The sequence below is a fragment of the Humulus lupulus genome, chromosome 1 (assembly GCF_963169125.1).
Source record: "Humulus lupulus chromosome 1, drHumLupu1.1, whole genome shotgun sequence".
Taxonomy (NCBI): Eukaryota; Viridiplantae; Streptophyta; class Magnoliopsida; order Rosales; family Cannabaceae; genus Humulus; species Humulus lupulus.
The window spans coordinates 307,735,421-307,755,484 of NC_084793.1; the positions used below are offsets into that span (position 1 = coordinate 307,735,421).

Genomic DNA, 20,064 nt, shown 5'->3' on the forward strand with positions numbered 1-20,064 from the left:
AATAATATGTAAAGTCTTTTGTATCAATATATTTTTTTTTATTGACAAACTTTTCTATCAAAATTTTAGTTTAAAATTATATTTGATTTTGGTGTTTAATAATGTTTTTATTTATATTACGTACAAGCAACATATAATGTATGTTTATTTAGTTTTATTTAACGAATTTATTAAATTTGTATTATTGTCATATAAATTCTAAATAAATAAACAATATTATATATAAAAAAATAACATAAACATATTAAATAAAAAATTAAACCAAAACACTACTTATAATATTTTTAAACATATATATAATATGATAACATTTTTAAACATAAATGATAATTTTTTAATAAAAATAAAGATAATGTATTATATATTATTATAATGATATTTTATAATATTTAAATTTATATTGATATAAGTATTAAATATTTTGTATTAAATGTTATTATAATAATATTTTATAGTATTTGAATTCATATTAAAATAATTAGTAAAAAGTTAGGATTATTATAATACTATTTTATAACATTTAAATTTATATTAATATAACTATTAAATATATAATTATGTATTATATATTATTATAATAATGATATTTACAACATTTGAATAGTCTTATATTAAATATTATTATAATAATGATATTTTATAATATTTAAATTTATATTAATATAATTGATAAATATTTATTTTTAAGTTAGTTTTAAAAATATACTGAAATAAATATTTTAAATATTCCGTTAAAATTAATTAAATAACTGTTAAAATAAAAAAAATTATTATCTACCCATTTTATATGGGAAATTTGACTTTTTATGCTTAATAGCATGGTGTAATACAAAATAATGCTAGGCATTTTTAACATTACAAAATAATGCCAAATTTTTTGCTAGTACCCAAAATACCCCTAAAAACAACTATCTCATCTCTTCCCTCCCCCTCTCTTCCTTCCTCATCTCTTCCTTCTTCTTGTTTCTTCCTCACTCTCACTCACCTCACCTCACCTCACACCACCACTAAGAGCACCACGGTAGAGCTTGGGACTGCCACTAAGAAAGCCATTTGTAGACTAAAGTAAGGGTTGAGAAATCTTGGAGAAAAATTTAATGGGTAAGCAATTTTTTCTTAAATACTTGGATTAGTGATGTTTCCTTTAAACTTTTTGAGCATTTCGTATAGATCTGAGCAATATTTGTACATTTTTTTGGGTTTTTTCTGGTTTTTTGTCGATCTGCGTTTTCTGGGAATTTTCTGGGTTAGTGTTGTGCTCGATGGGTGCTCGATGCCTGCTCGATGCAGGCTCGATGACACACCAATTTTAGCGTTGCATGTTCTGCTCGATGGGTACTCGATGGTAATGTTCATTCTCACTTTTTCATGCATGCTCGATAGATGCTCGATGCCTGCTCGATGCAGGCTCGATGACACACCAATTTTAGCGTTGCATGTTCTGCTCGATGGGTACTCGATACCTACTCGATGGGTACTCGATGGTAATGTTCATTCTCACTTTTTCATGCATGCTCGATAAATGCTCGATGCCTGCTCGATGGCACATCATTTTTTACGTTGCATGTTGTACTCGATGGGTACTCGATACCTACTCGATGGGTACTTGATGGTAATGTGCATTCTCACTTTTTCATGCATGCTCGATAAATGCTCGATGCCTGCTCGATGCAAGCTCGATGGTACATCATTTTTTACGTTGCATGTTGTACTCGATGGGTACTCGATACCTACTCGATGGGTACTCGATGGTAATGTGCATTCTCACTTTTCATGCATGCTCGATAGATGCTCGATGCCTGCTCGATGCAAGCTCGATTGCACATATTTTTTTACGTTGCATGTTGTGCTCGATGGTTACTCGGTAGCTACTCGATGCAAGCTCGATGGCCATGTTTTTCAACATCATTAAAATACCATTTGTGTTTGTGTTTTTTTATTTCAGGTTCTACTGTTTACGTATTTGTTTCTTACAACGGTGTTTGGGAAATGCATGGTAGGAAATGGTATTTTAAGGATGCTGAAGGTGAAGTGATACCAGTAGAGAATGATGTCACTTACTTGCAACTACTTGACATACTGCACGAGACATTTCAGGTGGATAGAGAGGTGTATGAATTGAAACTCGAGGTGCCATACGTATGCGGCGAGCAACCATTTGCACCGGTTCAATTGAAGAATGATCGTCAAGTTCGTGTATTCTTAGGAATAAGCTTGAATGAACGGGTAGTCTTATGTGTGACTCCACTTAAGAAGAATGTCATATCAGATCCTTCTCCTAGTGTGAACAAAAAAGACACGACTAGTATCGATCCATCTCTTGCAGGTAGCAGTTACAAGCATCTTAGCGAGGTGGGCACTTTTGTTCCAGTTACTGATCCGATGGCTACTATTCAGCTTGATATACCACAAGGAGGTCCCACAGGTGTGCTTGAGGCATATGAGTACGATCCCTATGTGAATGATGATCCAGTTGGTAATTGCTTTGAAGATAATGATGATGGTTCCGAGGATGACTCGTATTATAGTGCAGATGTTTCAAATGAGGAGTTAAACATTTCCCAAGCCCAACAAGTAGAAGAAGAGTCAGGACTGCCTCTTGCATAGGCACCTCTCCCAACTCAAGGACGCCGAGCACCTGCTCGAAGCAGTAATCAACCTGCTAGGACAGAAGATAACACTGGGTGGAGGGAGACAATTGTATCAAGAGAAGATCACACCAGATGGAGTGCCCCAATGTTTACAAAAGAAGATATTGAGGCATCTGCTAAAACCCATTCCTCATCATCTGGTGGACCAATGGGAGAAATATATGTTGGGAAGACTTTTGAGGACAAGAATGATTTAAAAACCAAAGCTGCTCTATTTGCAATGAAGAATAACTTTGAGTATATGGTGAAAAAGCTGCTCATGCAAAGCTCGGCTTTGAGTTTATTTTTTGTTGTATTTTATTTAAACTTGAAGTTGAAGGTTATTTTTCGTTTTCTTTTTTTATTGTCGTTAATGAATTTTGGTTGTTAATTGTCGTTAATAAAAAGATACTCGACTCAAAAAAATTTCTTAAAAATCTACATTTTAAGCAAATAAATATAACATGAGAATGTTCAATGTCTAACATTCTGATACCATAAGTCAACTGTCCATTTGTTTCTGAACAACTCCATGTTGTCATCACAAATCGTGTCAAGTGGTAGCCTACCCAATAAGTGTTCGATGTGCTTGATGGCGTACACACCACAATCTCCACTGTAACCAAAACATAAATTGCATTAGTAACAAAATCAACATGGAATTTAATTTAAAAAACTTGAATAAAAACTAGACTTTTGTTTACCTGACTTTGGTTTGGGGTACTGAATCAACTGGCATGCGGTGCACATTGAACTCTTTGCATCTTTTAGCTCCAGGTGGAATCGTCAACCGAGGGTCGTCCTTGAAAAGTTGTGACTGTAATAACAACGATGGGAACAAAGTAGACCATGACTTCATAAAAGATTGCAGTTGTTTATCACTTATCACGGTCACGTCCGAATCATAAACATTCAGAGTCCAAGTAGAAATGGAGGCTTCAACTGCAAACCAATGCGCTTGAAGGTAGTTCTGGCACCAATATACAGTGTCTACTCCCTTCCACGATGCCAGAAATTGATTGTCAATTCCCGTAATCATTGATATCACATCTGAATCCCACAAAAACCTTTTCTTATCCGCTTCCTTGGCATTCTGATATGCATCATAACGGGCCGGTACCACTTATGAGAACATAATATTCATCACAACACCATCTTGCCGATACGCCCCGGGATAGAACTGTCGACGCCTACGTAGCATATGCATGGCCGCATCAATATGCTGCAAAAATGATTGGAAAGTAATTAATCAGCCTATCGAAACCCCTATTGAACCCACTGCTTATACCAGATAACAAATATTAATAAAATTACTTACCCCATCATCGATCCAAAACTGTGGTGTCTTCATCGTCAGAAACCAACTCGAACCATACACACCAGATTGGACATCCCTCTTCGTCTTGTTCGGAATATCTCCAAGCAACCACTTGCCGACCGTTCTGTACTGTGTAGCAAGTGGCTTCTTTAGAGGGTCTAGGACTAATGGCACGTCATCAATCGCATCCAAACGAGCTTTCTTTCTGGTTGGGTCGGTGTAGTCTTCAAATTTCTTAGGTTTGCGTCTTTTCCTCTTGGCCAATTGAAACTCTACACCAGCAACATCCCCAGGTTCTATAATAGCAACACCTGGGGTCTCAGGATTTGCTGTGAGTACTATCGGGGGAGGAGTGCCTATGTCATGTGAGACAAAATCATCTGGGAGGTCAAGTGAGTCGGAATCAGAATCAGAATCATTTGGAAGATCTTGTACGAATGTCAAGATCTTATTGACAGCATCCATGATGACCGCCTGGTTCTCTAGGATGGTATCCTGACGACTCTCGACTCGCTCCAACCTCTCCAACACCTCCCGTAAATCAGGTTGATCAGGACTGGGGTGTACCGATGGGGCTGGGGCCGAGGGTGTGGGGTCGATGGGGACTGGGGTATCCTCATCATCAGGGCCATCAACAAAAATATTTGCTGCCTTCGCAACCTCAGCAGCTATCTCCGCCACCTTCTCAAAATCAGTGGGAGTCTCTACCTCTTCTTCTTGGCCCAACCCGGGATACAAGGGAGCATCACCCTCCGTCAGAGCGCTATAATAATCTATCTCCGAAGGTCGGGGCTTCAACATGGACAACACAATCAACTGCATCAAATACAAAGCATTAAGTCAGTTTGAAACCACCAAAGAATACTCTATTTTGACATAATATAGCAGAACTTGCACTCGTCTTCTTGAACACCGGTGCAAGGTCGGCCTTCGAAATAGGACGCTCCTTATTGCTCGACCAACTAAGCATCCTCGGAAACTGGTTTCCATGGTTAATACCATACTCACGTGCAAACTGCTGGATGGCTTCATATGCCCAATACTGCAATGCAGGGACATAACCATACAAACTGTATTTTGCTTCTTTCTGTTTCCCCTTAACTTCCTTTTTCTTCTCATAGTTCCTTTTCTGATGATGCATGTCTTTCTTACATGAATCCATAAGCTTGTTAAAAGACACCTTCCCCCATGGGTAAGTAAAGAAGTACTCAGTGTCCTCCACCATCTTCAGCGAATCTATCCAGACATTTAACTTGCCCTCTCGTGCAAGTAAAACCCCCTCAACAAAGAAACATAGGCCCAACTTGTAGGCATCTTCAACTACAGTGCAGTTTTTTAAAGCAGCCTCCAAATGCATTAACTTCACTGTTTCTTCATCATTAAAGTACTCCTTGATTAAGCGGTCACTAGTCAAGTGTTTCTTCAAATCAGTCTCAGATGGCCCGGAACTAAAGTTCAACCCCGTAACCAAAGCAAACTCGCCTCTACCAAATCTGCAGGGTCTAGATCCCAAATGTAAATGCAACTCATCCTCTTTGAAGCACTGGATCTTGCGCAACATTAATTGATGCATGAGAGATGCAGAGAAGTCCAATTTCTCAGCCATGAAAAATTGTTTGAATGGGGATTCCTTCACCCTTTCTATCAACCCGAGCTCCTCAAACTTGTCCTTGATTGTTTTAAAGTAACCATTGCCCCTATATGTGACTCGTCCAGGAAAGTGATCTGTCAAGGGTAAAAGATACTTCGGCATCTGCAAAAAATAAAGATAACAATAATACAGTTAAATAAAGTCGCATGAAAAATCCATAAATAAACATACATGCAACCATCGAACCCATCTCGAACACCCATCGAACCCCAACCCGAGTACCCATCGAACCCCCTATCGAACCCCTAGAGCATGCATCGAACCACCATCGAACCCAACATAAGACCCAATCCATCGAGCATGCATCGAACCCCCATCGAGCATGCATCTAATTTCTTAGTTTTAAACCCAGAACCCATAATGGGCCTACCCCATCGAACCCCTAAGGCCTATCCTATCGAACCAACATCGACAAGCATCGAACCCAACAAATACCAAACCCATCGAGCATGCATCGAACCCCATCGAGCATGAATCGAACCCAACAAATACACAACCCATCGAGCATGCATCGATCCCCCATCGAGCATCGAACCTAAACTTGGAACCCTTAACGGCTTAACCTATCGAACCCCCATCGAGCATCCATCGAACCCCCCCATCGAGCATCGAACCTAAACTTGGAACCCTTAACGGCTTAACCTATCGAACCCCCATCGAGCATGCATCGAACCCCCATCGAGCATCGAACCTAAACTTGGAACCCTTAACGTCTTAACCTATCGAACCCCCATCGAGCATGCATCGAACCCCCATCGAGCATGCATCGAACCTCCCATCGAGCAACCTTACAGACCCACAAAAATCCCAGGCTTCACTAAAACATACCCACACTATTCCATACCCAAAACAAACCAGATTAATCCATACACACAAACAATTCCACACTAATCCATACACATACACACAAACAATTCCACACTAATCCATACACATACACACAAACACAAACAATAAGCTTACCTTTGTTTTGGGTATGGAGAAACTTGAACCGTGGGTTTTGGATGACAGACGGCGAGAGGCAAGACGGAGGCGCGGGGTTTCGACGGGGGCTCGACGGGGGGCAGCGCGGCTTCGACGGGGGGCAACGCGACTTCGACGGGGGCCGCGACGGGGACTCGAACCGAGAGTTTGAGAGAGAAAGCTTGAGAGAGAGAGAAAGCTTGAGAAAGCTTGAGAAACCGACGGGGAGATCTGGGTAGTTCAATGGTCGGGGGGTTGGGAGTTTGTGACCGAGAGTTTGAGAGAGAGAGGGAGAATCAAAACTGGGATTGGGGGGAATTGTGACAGGGGTATTTTGGGTACTAGCAAAAATTTTGGCATTATTTTGTAATGTTAAAAATTCCTAGCATTATTTTGTATTACACTACACTTTTAAGCATAAAAAGTCAAATTTCCCTTTTATATAGAAAATATATATAAGTTTAGATTAAAATTTATTCTACAAGTGAATGTACCAGAATTTTTTTGAAATTTATGATGCAATTGTTATATATTATTTTAATTGAATACGATTATATTAATGTTTTGAAAATATTAAAAACTAACCGATTTTTATTCTTAACCAAACTAAACTATCTATAAAAATCAGATCTAAGATTTCAATACAGAACCAGATCAATATATTATTTTTAGAAAGACAAAAATCCCGAACTTTACTCAGAATTGATGCTTTTTTTTTATGACCAGATATATTGAAAGACAGTGACCATGCAAATCCAAAAATAGAAATCAACAAATCTAATGGCACACTGGCTTATAAAGATCGTTTTGAACATAAAATTTTGTGAAACGTTACGAGCTATTAGCTCTCAAATATTCAAAACACAACCATAGCAAATATTCCCAAAACAAAAATGTCATTTGAAAAATAATTAGATCAGTTTTTAGGTGCCATCAAACCAACTAAATAAGCATGAAGCAAGATCTGTCATTGGTATTTCAAAATTATTTTCAAAAATATCTTGAAAACTTCCTCCTGCCCTCTAAAATCAACCAGTTCTCATAATGATGTGAGCTCCACTGTCGGTATCCACAATATCGCTAATCTCCCCAACCTTAAGAGCAAAGGTCGCCTCTTCGAAAGGCTTCTGCATTTGACCACGACCAAATGGACCTGCATGGATAATTTACACTTGGTTAGAACTGGTTTGAGCGAAACATGGTTTGGAGATCCAATGACATTTTTCCGAAAAACAAAAGGTTGACGAAGATATCAAGGATGTTCCAAGTAACAATATGTAGTTCGAATGGTCTCTTTCAATTATGATTAGTTTTTGGATTAAAAATATATAAGCAGATGATACAATTAACCCACCAAATACTCCTTGGGATTAGAGAAAAATGTAGAGATAAAAAAATTTAAGATGTTCAATGAAAAGATTGAAGAAAGTTACAGAACCAATACATATCCCAAATACATGAAAAAACAAAAGCGTCTCCTTTTTCTTTTTTAGGCAAGAAAAAAAATCACTGTAAGATTCTTTATGTTCCTCACATAACATTTATGTAAGGCATGTAAAATGCAGGACGATCTGCCATTTACAAATGTTTTAACAAAACAGCAATTTTTTCTTCTTGCTTCATTTCTTTTGAATGGTCAAACGTTTGACGGGACAGTATAATAAAAAGAACCAAAAATAGAATATTTATAAGATGGTTTTAAGTAAAGCCATAATATCTTTTGTTCATCGAAGGCCACAGAGAAATGGCTACCAAAAATCATATCTTGTTCATATTTTCACACCAAAAGAAACTAATTTATCAGCATAACTCCTAGCTTCGTGAGATATATATTAAATAATAAAGTATAGAGCTCGGAGCCAGGACTAAAACATAGAGGGGGCCAAAAATAAATTATACTAATATATATATATAGAAAATACACAGATATAATTTTTTTTCAGTTTTAGAGGGGCCAGTATGCATTTTTACAGCCATGCCCAGTCCCCCTAGTTCCCTGATTGTCTATTGGCCAATCATTTCTCAGTGTCCAAAGGGCTTTCTAGCATCTAGAATTGAAAAAAAAAAGGAAAAAAAGATCAACAGTCTATGCTAACCTAAGATTCTGTGAGAGAAATATTAAGACTTATGGTCCAAATCTCAACTTCAAAGGTGAAAACTTCATCAATAACTTATAAAAGTCTCGCTTTTATAAGAGGTTTGAGATTTTTATTTTCAATTCCTAAATCCTAAATCACGACCTTCAATTTGAAACAAACCCACCAGGCTTATGATTAATGAAAACTACAAAAACTCATAATTATTCATAAAAGTCGCTATTCAGAAATCACCTGGCTTCCTTTGGCAGCTCAACTGAGCCCTTTGGCTGAGGGGCTTAAGCCCTTAACAAAAGGTTTCAACAGGAACAAAGTGACAATTGAAATCGCAGATTTACAAAGCAAAAGAATTCAATTGAACCGCAAAACCTCAGATTTTAGCTACCCATCACTGTTGTCAACCCCTATTCTAAGGACCTAAACCCAATTTTCTCACTGGAATCATCGCAAATCAATTATCATTCTCTAATATAGATGGACTTTAGATACAGGCTAAAGACTTGTAACCTAAATTCTGAAACCCAAAAACCAGCTGTCAGAAATCCCAAAAGCTAGGGTTTTACATGATCCAAAAACCAAATGGAGAAATAAACAAATAACTTCAATACGGATTAAAATAATGTTCAAAGAAAGAAAAAAAAGTTTAAGATAACATACCAAGATCGCCACCGCGCTTGGCGGAGCTGCAATCAGAGATGCGAGAAGCGATGTCTTCGAACTTGGACTTGCCCGAAACGATGTCTTCGCGGATGGCCTTGAGTTGGGAGACGGCGGCTTCACGGGTGGTGTTTATGATAACGCGGCCTTCTGGATCTTTCCACGAGGCCTTTCTCCTGGAGCCCTGGTGCTTGATGAGTATGTGAGAAGCCTTGACCTGGTTTCCAGAGGAGGACATTTTGGGCTTTTTCTTGTTCAAAGAAGAGGAAGAAGAAGAGCCTCTGGGTCTGTCTCTTTCCCTTTCTCTATCTCTGTCTTTACTGTCTCTGATCTTCCGGTGATCTGCCGACGAGATCGCCGCCGGCGGTGGTTCTTGGTTCTTCCTTTTACGATCGGATGACTCTATTTTGTTAGAGAGAAAAGGAGAAAGAAACTCCTCCACTGATCCAATTTTATCAAATCAAAAAAGAGTCTCATCGAACAAGTCGAACAACTTTGTCTTTATATTACAGTGCACCACTTTCTTTCTCATCCCAACCGTTCAATAAAATTACTTTTTTTTTTTTTCAATTAACACTTGTTTTATTACTATAAAAATTATAGGAAGATAAACATTAATACTTGTTTTTTTCAATTAATACTTATTTTATTAGACCGTCGAAAATTAAGTTTAAATATGTTATTTTTCATAAGCATAAAAAAAATTAGGCACGCGTGCAATAAATTATTCAGAATTTTTTAAAAATTTACAAGATGCTCTAAATAACTACAATATAAACAATCATAAAAAAAATCGCGCCGAAAATTATTTAGGAGTTAAGAACACAAAAGAATTCCACTGATAAGACTTTTTTTTAAGCAACTACCATAGAAATTTCCATAATTATATTTTAGTAAATTAATTAATCTTATTTATTAAAAAAATTGTGACTAACTCTAGCTATTAATTTTTTTATTACTATTATAATTATTGACCTATGCATATAAAAGAGGTCTATCCAACCAAATTTGGACAAAAATATATCAGAAGTATAGTTAAAGCATATCCAACGGAGGCAATGAGGCAACTATGGAAGTTGCCTCTCAAAATTATATATTAATATTTTATTAAAAGTAGCCAATCATAATTTTTTTTTCTTTTTTTAAACAATAAGCAAAGTTGCCTTGCAACTTTACTTGGCAATCTTTGTTAAAAAGCCACCAAAAGTCCACATAGTAACCCACTTGTCAGTAAGCTCCATCAAAGGCAACTCTTAATTATTTAGACCGTTACTTTCAAATTAAATTTGATTTATTTTACATATTTTTTACTTTAAATGAATAGTATTATTCTACATTCAAATATAATTATACATTGAGTTAAAATTATTTTATTATTTTTTATTTCCTTCTTTTTTTATATTAATTATATATTTTTTTCTTCATATTTTTATAAAAAAAATAATATTTACTTGATGTAGAGAAAATATATAAAAGAAATTAAGAAAGTAGTAGATAGTATAATGTAAATGATGTAGAATAAAAAAGGTTGAGAGTGCTCTTACCAATGAGATGGTTTTCTCTTTTATTTTTACTCTTTTTTTGGTCAGTTTTATTGATATTATGACTTTTTATTCTTTATTTGGTGTCATAATTATGATAATTAATGTTACACACTTTCAATTTATACAATTTAATTATTTTTAACGCGGATGGAGTTTAAATTACATTATTTATCTTAATAAAGTTTTAATCTTTGTATTGTAGTCATCTTTTTCTTTTCTTGATCGAATGATCTTTTTATTACTTTGCTCTTTTTTTTTTTTGTTGGAAGTTCTCATTATTTTCTTAGCTCAAATAAAAATATCCTTATGTGGCCTTTTTTTGCAGGGAACAATCTTTATAGTGCATTTCAATTGAGTAAATATATCATTTTCCCTTCTTATTTTTCATTTAATACTATATTCTCATATATAGTTTGTTCGCGTTGTTTTTTGTAAACTAAGAATAAGAAAAAAGAGAATATTTGTAGAAAATGATTGGAGAAAATAATAATTTTTAAGTAGTTTAGTCGTTAAAGAGGTGTAGTCCACGAGTCACTTGTATTACTTAAAACTTGCCAGAACCACAAGCTTCTTAGGTCATAAAAATGGGCAAAGGATAGTGTTGCTCCAATAGTGTCTTTGTCTTTTCAAGTGACCTTCTCTTGCCTTATTTATAGGCGACAAGAGGGGATTAGTACAGTTAATCTAAATGCATGATTAGTGTTGATCTTCTGATTAGGTGGTGGACAAGGCATTGGATGCGTGACACTTGTCACCATTCAGGAAGGATATGAGCTTGATTTGGCGAGGCTGGCTGGGTTGTGTTGGTCTTACGAACTTCATTTTTGTGGAAAGGAAGTAGTCCCCGCATGCATGGGGAATGTGAAAAGACAAAGAGATGGTAGTGCTACCACTTTGCTGATACTGTGTATGGGAAAGTGGCGAACTGAAATGTCAGAAGTAAGTGGGTACACAAACTTAATAAAGACACTCATCAAGGGTCCCACCTTCCGAGAAATTTGTTGGTTTATCCCCTGGCGATACTTCTCAGGCTTCCAAGAAGTTGGCTAGTGAGTAGGCTCTCAATAAGGTGCTCGAGAGACTCTATGAAGTCTTCATAAATGACTCTTGAAAACATGTTCTCGGGTCATGAGTAATTGAGGACTGACACCCTTGCGACCCTCTTCTCGAGGAATAGAACGTTCAGGATGGACGCTGGCTATGTGTCAAGGTTCGTTGATGTGTCATTGCCCGTCGAGAAAAATATGAAACAATTTTTAAATTAGTTTGTTTATTTTCTAAAATAGACAAAACACACAAATGTATATCACTGAACAAACCTTTTTTTTAAATTAATAAAATATTATTGACTTAAAATACATAATATAAAATTTAAATTTTATTAAAATATACATCACTTAATGCATGTTTTAGTTTTCTCGATTATATTTTTCATTTTAATTCGAAAACGTTTTGCTGACAGATTACATTAACACACTAGAATATGGCCATTTTGTCAATAAACATGGTTAATTCTGTGGTATTATAGAGTCGAAGGGATTAAAATACTAATAAACTTTTCTTCGGTTTATAGAAAGAAAACAAATGTCAGAGAACAATTAGTTTAGAAGTTATGTTATTATTTTAAAATCATATTAGATGTAAATACTCTTATATTTGGCACAAAAACTGCATAACTTTTACAATTACACCTCAATGCACAATTGTAAAAATTGATGCAAAAACTAATCTTTCATTAGTGTCCATTTGATATTTATTGAAAATATACAAAAATTAATAATTTTTCTTTACATTTTATTGTTGACATGACTTTTGACACACTGTTAGTGCAATTTTTTTGTTAAATGAGCTATATTTTAGCTATGCATAAAAAATGTGTTGCTCCAATTTCTAAGAGATTTTACTGAGTCTGAGAGTATCTTGTTCCAATTGCTATTTATGAGGAAAATAACTTCAACCAATAACAACTACAAAATTTACTATCTTTCTACCGAATTAATTTGCTTTCCAATTATTATGATATCTCTCTTGACTCTGTCATGAACTAATGAGCAATATTGAATCTCTGTATAAACACTATAAATGTCATTAATTTCTTAGGCCATTTTCAAAAGAATTTACATTAATTTTATAATTTTACAATGCTTTTTGAGAATCACTATAATGAAAGCATTCATGCATATATAATGATATATGACATTTAATCCTCTTTTCCTTGGCTGGATGTTGAAAAGGGCTATGACTTTTCTTGCATACCCTTTATCTGTGTTCCTCAAGATATCCTTTCCCACCTGAAAAAAATATATATAAATTGAATATGGATCTGTAATTTTTGTATTACAGCAGTTCTGTGTTCAAATTAATCAAACCACAGGTAGAAATCTACAACAAATCTGAATACAGTTTCAAAAGTTGTGGAACACTCAGAGCTGATCCACAGCTTAACAAAAGCTTGTGTGATTTGTGAGCTTGTGATATGTGAGCTTTGTGGTTCTCAGCAAATCAAATGGTGCAACAATTGCAGACGTTTGATAAAGCCTATTGATTTTGAAGTTATAAGAAAATGACAAGCTATATTTCTCTCAACATAGGCCAACCTTTCTTGACAATGTCACCGATCTTCGCGTCTATCTGTTTCTGAATGTTTAGAGGGCAAAGATCTGCTGCGTAACCATTCATTGTAGTTGCCAGACTGGAAGCCTCAAGCTCCTCTTCAGGCAAGTTACCAATTAATTGGAGAAGAAACGGATTTCGCTTGAGTTCAAACTTCTGCAAATTTAGTTTAAAAAGGAACGAGTCAGTCATTCAGCTGAGTTAGACAAACTATCTCATGTTCAGATACCTTGTAAGGATAATAGAACTAATTTCACATTTTGGTAAGATAATTTATTTTCATGGTTTCTGAGCTTTAACAAAAGACTGCAATAATTTCTTAAAAGAAATTAAGTTGCAGTCACAAAGCATAACCCCCAGTTAATCAGTTATTATTTTTCTTGCTAACTGATCGAACGAACTCCGAGTTCAAACAGGCAGAATTCCAATGACACCTGACCGAATTCGACAACTAATTAAGTTCAGCAAAACACCTTCGTCAAGAATACCAGACCTGATGTTCAGGCTCTGCAGGATAAAATGTCCCAAGAGGTTGAATTTGTGTCAAAACGATGTTAGCTTTCGATTTAGCTTGCTCTTTCTCTTTGCTCAGGGCAGCCAATCTGGCCTCTTCAGTTCCATTTGTGAAAATAACTGACCTATTAAAAGCACTTAAAATATTTACAAAATAAAATTGAAAAAAGAAAAACTGTTCTCATTCAGAATCATGGTCCATACCTGTACTGACTACCTACATCAGGACCTTGCCCAAATGCTTGCCTAGAATCGTGACTAGACCAAAAAACCTCCAAAATTTGTCTGAAACTAATCAACTTGGGATCATACTCAACCTGCAAGATTCGCAGAACTATATAATAAACTCAAGTTGTTTCAAACATACAAAATTTGATAATCTAAAATTCAAAATTGTAAATCAAAATTACATAATCAAGCAATATGAAAAGACACCAACAAGTCAAAAGTTTGCTCGTTCTATCTTACTAGCCAAATTGAGATACTATTCATTTTCATATCTCTTCAATCACTCAAACATTTTACCTCAAAAACCCATCACAAGTTAACAATTTCCAAAGAAATTAAAGAACCACACATTAGACGGTCAAAATCGAATCTTTTTTTTCTTCCCAATTAATCAAAATCACGAAAAGCGAAATGAAAAACCCTTTATAGAAAATTCATAAGCAAAGAGAGGGATCCTTAGATGGATGAGAACCTGAACAGATTCGGCATGGTCGGCCAAACTTCTGTACTCAGGGTTGGTCTTGGTTCCACCAGAGTAACCGGCGGTGGTTCGTACGACCCCATTCAAGCAGCCGAAAATGGCTTCCGATCTCCAGAAGCTACCAAGAGCAAAAACGGCAGTTTTCAAAGGGTGATTGGGAGACGGGTATTGAGAAGTTTTGGTTTGAGAGATCCGATCTGGGTTTCTTATGCACAGACCTCTCTCGCTCCCACACACTAGGATTATCAGGAGCACCATTAGCCTAATACTACCATCGAAACGCATTGCTCAGTGCTCACTTTCCTTTTCTCTATCTCAGAGTCTCTTTAATTTTTCCACCATTTAAGGTTTTGCAACCATCGAACATAAGAATGCTCTATTTATTTATCTATTTATGTGTATATTTTTATAAAGATGGGATTTGGCAAACCTCAAAAGTAGCCAAATTGGCATAGAAGAAAGGAATCGGTTGATTATGAAAGAGTGTGAGTTTTATTCTATAAACCAATGTTTAGTATGCTTCCACCAAAATATAGAATATCACTCACTCCTCACCTAAATTATGTAAATATTTTTAAAGCTAAAAGAAAGTAATTTTTTATATATATTTTCAAGTATTTTATTTGTCACAAAGTGGAAAAATTACACACGACACTTTAAATTTTAAATTTTTTGAAAAATACTGGATTTTACAAAAATTACTATGAGTGACATGTAAAAGTTTTCTAGACAGTCTGTAAATGTTGTATACAAAGTTGTAACATATTGTTACAAATTTATAAATTTTGGTTACAAAAAGATTATATTATTACAAATTTGTAAATTTTGTTTATAGAAAAAAAACAATTCGCATTTATGATTATGTCACTTTATATTTTTGTAATTTTTTTATATTTTAGACATTTTTTTAAACTTCCCAAGTTCTTGTTCTATATGTGAGACTTTAGTGGGCTCAAGTTCTCTAGTGCATTTTCATTTTTTTTTTTTTTACAAAAGTGCACTTTGGTGAATGTTTGTTAAGGTTTATTGTCTATTTTTTTAGAAACATCTCTATCTCGTGTGGCATCAATACTTTTAAAACGACGTATGATATGATTTTACGTGCTTTTGGCTAGATAATAAAGTTTTTTGTTGGATAAAAAAAATTATTTTAATTAAGTGGAATAACACTTTCTTTTATAAGAGTGTCTCAAATGGAGTGCCAAAAAGGTTGTGTATTGTTATATTTGGCACAATTTAGCAAAAATATCACTATAATGGTGTTCTAAGAATTGTGCCAACTTTGATCAAAATCAAGTTTAGGGGTGTATTTGAACCATTTTACAAAACACATGATCCAAAGAGTAATTTATCAAAACACAAGCTCCAAGAAAGTATACGTTTCCCTAAATATTGGTATGATGACATGGCATGTTAAAGAGGCACATGAACAGTAATATGTGACTAACTATTAATGAAGGACTGGTCGACTGATGACCATATTGTCATGAAAGAAATTAAGCTGCTCAATAGGCGCACGAATATGTTGAGCAGTAGAAAAATGAGGTATACTAAAGAATACGGCCAGATCTGCTCGTAGGACCGAGGAAAACGCTCAGAGACGGTTATAAGTTAGATATTCCAAAGGTATTTGACTATTTTAAATGTAAATATCATTATTTATGTTATTATTTTGTTACTATTGTAACGTCAGTTGAACATGGCCAATAGGCCCACATGTACATTTATGAGCCTATAAATATGACTCATAGGATTCATTTATGAGACACGCAATATTTTGTATTTAGAGAGAAATAGTGAGTTTATACACAGAACTTGTAGCTATCCTCGAGACTTATGAAACCTAGTGAACCATTGTTCGCTGATCGCAGATTTTTGAGATTTTACATCAATAAAATCACTAAGTGGACGTAGGTTATCGTAATGCCCCGAATTTCCTAATAAGGGTTAGGACCTTGATTAGGAGGCCGGGAGGGCCATAATTGATTTATCATGGCATTAAATGATCATATGCGTGTTAATGTGAATTATATTATTATATGATGATAAATGCATGCATATGGGTGTATTTATAATGATAAGGGCATTTTGGTAATTTGGCATGTTGAGGGCATATTTGTAAATTGGGTGCATGTTGTAATTTGTGAATGAGATTTTATTATTATGGAGATATATTCGAGCTATTCGTCATGAGACGATCATAGATTATGAGTTAGCGGTTTTGTCATAACGGGGTCAAGTATTGGGTAATAAGAATGTTTATTTGATGATAAATTTGGAGTATTTGAGATCAGGATGGAATTCTGGAAGTTTTGACTATAATGTCCCCGTGGGTGTTTTCGGGACCCCGAGCCCTAGGTTTTATTTGAGGTTACTTAAGCTTGAAGTAGCTTGTCAAATAAGAACGTACGTTAGAAAATCTCTCTCTCCCTTCTCGATAGCTTATTTTACAGTTCGAAGCTTTCTTGAAGGAATTTCGAGTTCTAGGAGTCGGAATCAAGCGAGGGTCGAGGCATAGCGATCATAGGAAAGATTAGAAGCTTCTTAACCGAAGGATTTGACGAAAAACAACCCAATTAAAGGTAATCTAAGTTTGAAGTTTTGAGTTTCTAAAGTTTTTAAGCTTAGAATTGGACTTTGTAAATTGTTGAGTTTTTGGTTGGTTTGTGTTGGTAAAAGCTTATACAGGATCTTTATTTATTTTCATGTATATCTAATATTAAACAAATTAATACAAGATAGCCTAAAACATGTTTCTAAAATTGAATTCAAAGATAAACAAATAATATAATACTTACAGTATACGCAGCGGAATTAAAGAGTCATTCCTTCAGTTTCTTTAACTCTTGTATCCTCTCTGTCACAGAGTATTATTAAGAAACTGAACCGATCTTCTATTTTCTTCACGATCTTCCAATGTATCCTTAGAACCACCTAGACTAGTGTGGGCAATTCTCAACACATGAGATAGATATAGAGAGAATAAGAGAAAATAACAAAGTGGCTTAGAAAATGACTTGTGTTTAGAGATAATCTAAAACTATCAGAAAATCTGACTTGTGACTTATCTGTCGTCTCTAAAATCTTCTCTCTAAGCACTCCTTTTATAGACTCAATTAGGCCATTTAATTTAATTAAAAAATCAACAAAATAACAGCCATTTTGAAGCCCTAGGTAGAAATTATCATGGGCTATAGGCCCATGAAATTTCCCATTTGATTATAAGCCAATTGGACTTAAAATCAAGGCCTCTATTATTTTCTATTGATTTAATTAATAAAATAATTATTTAAATCCTTTATCAAATTAATTATATATAATTTGAACCTTGATTTAAACTTATTTATTAATTTAGATACCAATTTATCTTAATTAATATATCTGCCATAATTTATCTTTTCTTCTCAAAATTACACAACTCTGTGAAACTATCCAAAATTGACCTGGTCAACTTAGATAATTCTAATTGATAATTAAATCAATTAATTGAGACTATCTAGATGATTTTATCCAAGGTACAATGGGGACCATGAGCCTATGAAATCAAGCTCCAATAAGTTATCATAAATCTAACAAATAAATTTACTAACTTATTAATTCCGCGTGAGTCCATTATAGACTCAGAATTGCACTCTTGAATTCATAGAACACTCTATAACAAATATAGATACGCTATTAATTATCCATTGTTACAACCATAATTGTCACTCAATCCTCTATAGACGGTCTACAATGAGATAGGACTAAAATACCGTTTTACCCCTCATTGTATTTTATCCTTAAAACACTTAATTCCTTGTAAATGATATTTCAGTAAACTAATTTAATTACTGAAATGAGATCTCTATCATTTATCACCTTGAACCAAACTAAAAGGAAATCATCGTTTCATTTCATCATCAGAAGCTATAGATGTTCATATCTATGATTAACACTCCCACTCAATTATACTATCGAGTTCCCAAGATGTAAGTATGGGCTAGTCCGTAGGGTAAGCTGGTAGTGAACAAGTCAAAGAACTCAAATAATACAATCAGTTAGAATACTAACCACTCAGAATTGAGATTGAATTGACATATGGTCAACTATATGATATGACTAGAATAGATAATAACGGTATATTTACTTATCTTATCAACTGTCAATATTGGTCATGTCCGATGTAACAAATACATCTGATCTTATCTACTTTGCTAATGTTCTGGAAAGAACATAACACTGTAATGTGTAAGTAGATCATATCGTAGATTGGCAAGTCAGTGTAAATCCGGTGCACTGACTAATCTTAGGACTAACTTATTTTGAACATATAATCATATTTATATTCCATTGTGATTACGTCACTATAAATAAGATTAGCTATATGTTATACCTAGATTTCGAGCCATAGTAAATATGACCTCGAAAGCTGATTTCGCAACAAATGGTCTCGTGAGGATTAGTGATCTAGGGCTGTAAGTCGAGCCTGCAAAGTATGATGTATGATTTCGAATGCGGTGATCTCGAAATGACCTCGATCTCGAAAGGTAGCTCCGAAAACACCTTCATCTTCAGGAACTTCGGAGCATGGTTCTTGAGCTCGATATCCCATCTCGAAAGAAACGTTAGCTCGGGAGATGTCAGTGGCTCGCACAATGACATGAGACCAGAAATGCTAGAGACTTGAAGATACACCATAACCACCTTGAGTATCAACAAGTGTAATAACTATGAGATGTAGTCCTCATTAGTTGATGTAAATCCCCAAGAATTGTGGGATATTATTTACTACAGTTATACGCCCCCTGATCTTTGGGGGACGTTTCCTTTAATATCTGATTATTGGCATTTAAAGCCATTTATTTGTACTCACAAAAGAGTAACTACCCAAAATATGTGGGATAGTATTCTACATCCTTCTCTATAAATAGAGAAGGCATGCACCATTGTAGAGGACCGAAATCCTAATCCTTGAGAGAAAACTCTGGAGAATTCTTGCTAAAGAATTGTTTAGAGATAATCTTGAGATTAATAACAGAGACTCGTGGACTAGGCAGATTTAACTGCTGAACCACGTAAAAAACCGTGTTTGATTCGTTTGTTTATTTTTGGCCATTGTCTTAAATTGTTTACGTGCTCTATTCTTTTATCTGTTGACGAAAAACGGCGTTGTTGACTGTGAATTTAGCCAACGACGTGAGAACGTCAACTACGACAACCTTCAAGAGAATTATAAACGACAACAGACAGTTTTTTATGAACGAAAGTAAATAACACGAGGTTTTTATAGTGGTTCAGCCCCGATGATCGGTAATAGCCTAATCCACTTAGAGATTTTATTACTGTATTCGCACTCAAGATCAGATGAACCGTGTCAACTGAGTTTCTTCA

General features: G+C 35.0%; 3 protein-coding genes across 4 annotated transcripts; all 3 read right to left on the reverse strand.

Annotated features, from left to right (window-relative positions):
* Nucleotides 1-3,207: 3,207 nt before the first annotated feature.
* On the reverse strand, nucleotides 3,208-7,218 carry LOC133812753 (uncharacterized). The gene is made up of 4 exons (XM_062246565.1): nucleotides 6,563-7,218; nucleotides 3,949-5,701; nucleotides 3,335-3,852; nucleotides 3,208-3,246 (listed from the first exon to the last, which is right to left on the reverse strand). The coding sequence occupies exons 2-3, from the start codon at nucleotides 4,768-4,770 to the stop codon at nucleotides 3,754-3,756; spliced, it is 921 nt and encodes a 306-aa protein (XP_062102549.1). The 5' UTR covers nucleotides 4,771-5,701; nucleotides 6,563-7,218; the 3' UTR covers nucleotides 3,208-3,246; nucleotides 3,335-3,753.
* A 137-nt stretch (nucleotides 7,219-7,355) lies between these two features.
* LOC133812754 (peptidyl-prolyl cis-trans isomerase Pin1) lies at nucleotides 7,356-9,795 on the reverse strand. The gene is made up of 2 exons (XM_062246566.1): nucleotides 9,316-9,795; nucleotides 7,356-7,715 (listed from the first exon to the last, which is right to left on the reverse strand). The coding sequence occupies exons 1-2, from the start codon at nucleotides 9,551-9,553 to the stop codon at nucleotides 7,591-7,593; spliced, it is 363 nt and encodes a 120-aa protein (XP_062102550.1). The 5' UTR covers nucleotides 9,554-9,795; the 3' UTR covers nucleotides 7,356-7,590.
* A 3,134-nt stretch (nucleotides 9,796-12,929) lies between these two features.
* LOC133812755 (peptide methionine sulfoxide reductase A5) lies at nucleotides 12,930-15,168 on the reverse strand. 2 transcript variants are annotated; one of them, XM_062246567.1, is made up of 5 exons: nucleotides 14,686-15,168; nucleotides 14,190-14,302; nucleotides 13,966-14,110; nucleotides 13,457-13,628; nucleotides 12,930-13,150 (listed from the first exon to the last, which is right to left on the reverse strand). In XM_062246567.1, the coding sequence occupies exons 1-5, from the start codon at nucleotides 14,977-14,979 to the stop codon at nucleotides 13,119-13,121; spliced, it is 756 nt and encodes a 251-aa protein (XP_062102551.1). In that variant the 5' UTR covers nucleotides 14,980-15,168; the 3' UTR covers nucleotides 12,930-13,118. The 2 variants fall into 2 exon arrangements, with proteins under 2 accessions (XP_062102551.1, XP_062102553.1); XM_062246569.1 differs by lacking the exon at nucleotides 12,930-13,150 and having other exon boundaries at nucleotides 13,152-13,628; nucleotides 14,686-15,167.
* Between the last annotated feature and the right edge of the window lie 4,896 nt (nucleotides 15,169-20,064).

Bases quoted from the DNA above. Each gene is read 5' to 3' on its own strand.
- LOC133812755 (XM_062246567.1), bottom strand. From the start codon at position 14,979: ATGCGTTTCGATGGTAGTATTAGGCTAATGGTGCTCCTGATAATCCTA. The intron at 14,303-14,685 runs GTTCTCATCCAT...CGAATCTTGCAG, and splicing joins ACCATGCCGAATCTGTTCAG to GTTGAGTATGATCCCAAGTT. The intron at 13,151-13,456 runs GTTGGCCTATGT...TATTTTTTTCAG, and splicing joins CGGTGACATTGTCAAGAAAG to GTGGGAAAGGATATCTTGAG.
- LOC133812754 (XM_062246566.1), bottom strand. From the start codon at position 9,553: ATGTCCTCCTCTGGAAACCAGGTCAAGGCTTCTCACATACTCATCAAG. The intron at 7,716-9,315 runs GTATGTTATCTT...TTATCCATGCAG, and splicing joins CAAGCGCGGTGGCGATCTTG to GTCCATTTGGTCGTGGTCAA.
- LOC133812753 (XM_062246565.1), bottom strand. From the start codon at position 4,770: ATGCAGTTGATTGTGTTGTCCATGTTGAAGCCCCGACCTTCGGAGATA. The intron at 3,853-3,948 runs GTAAGTAATTTT...TCATTTTTGCAG, and splicing joins AGTTTTGGATCGATGATGGG to CATATTGATGCGGCCATGCA.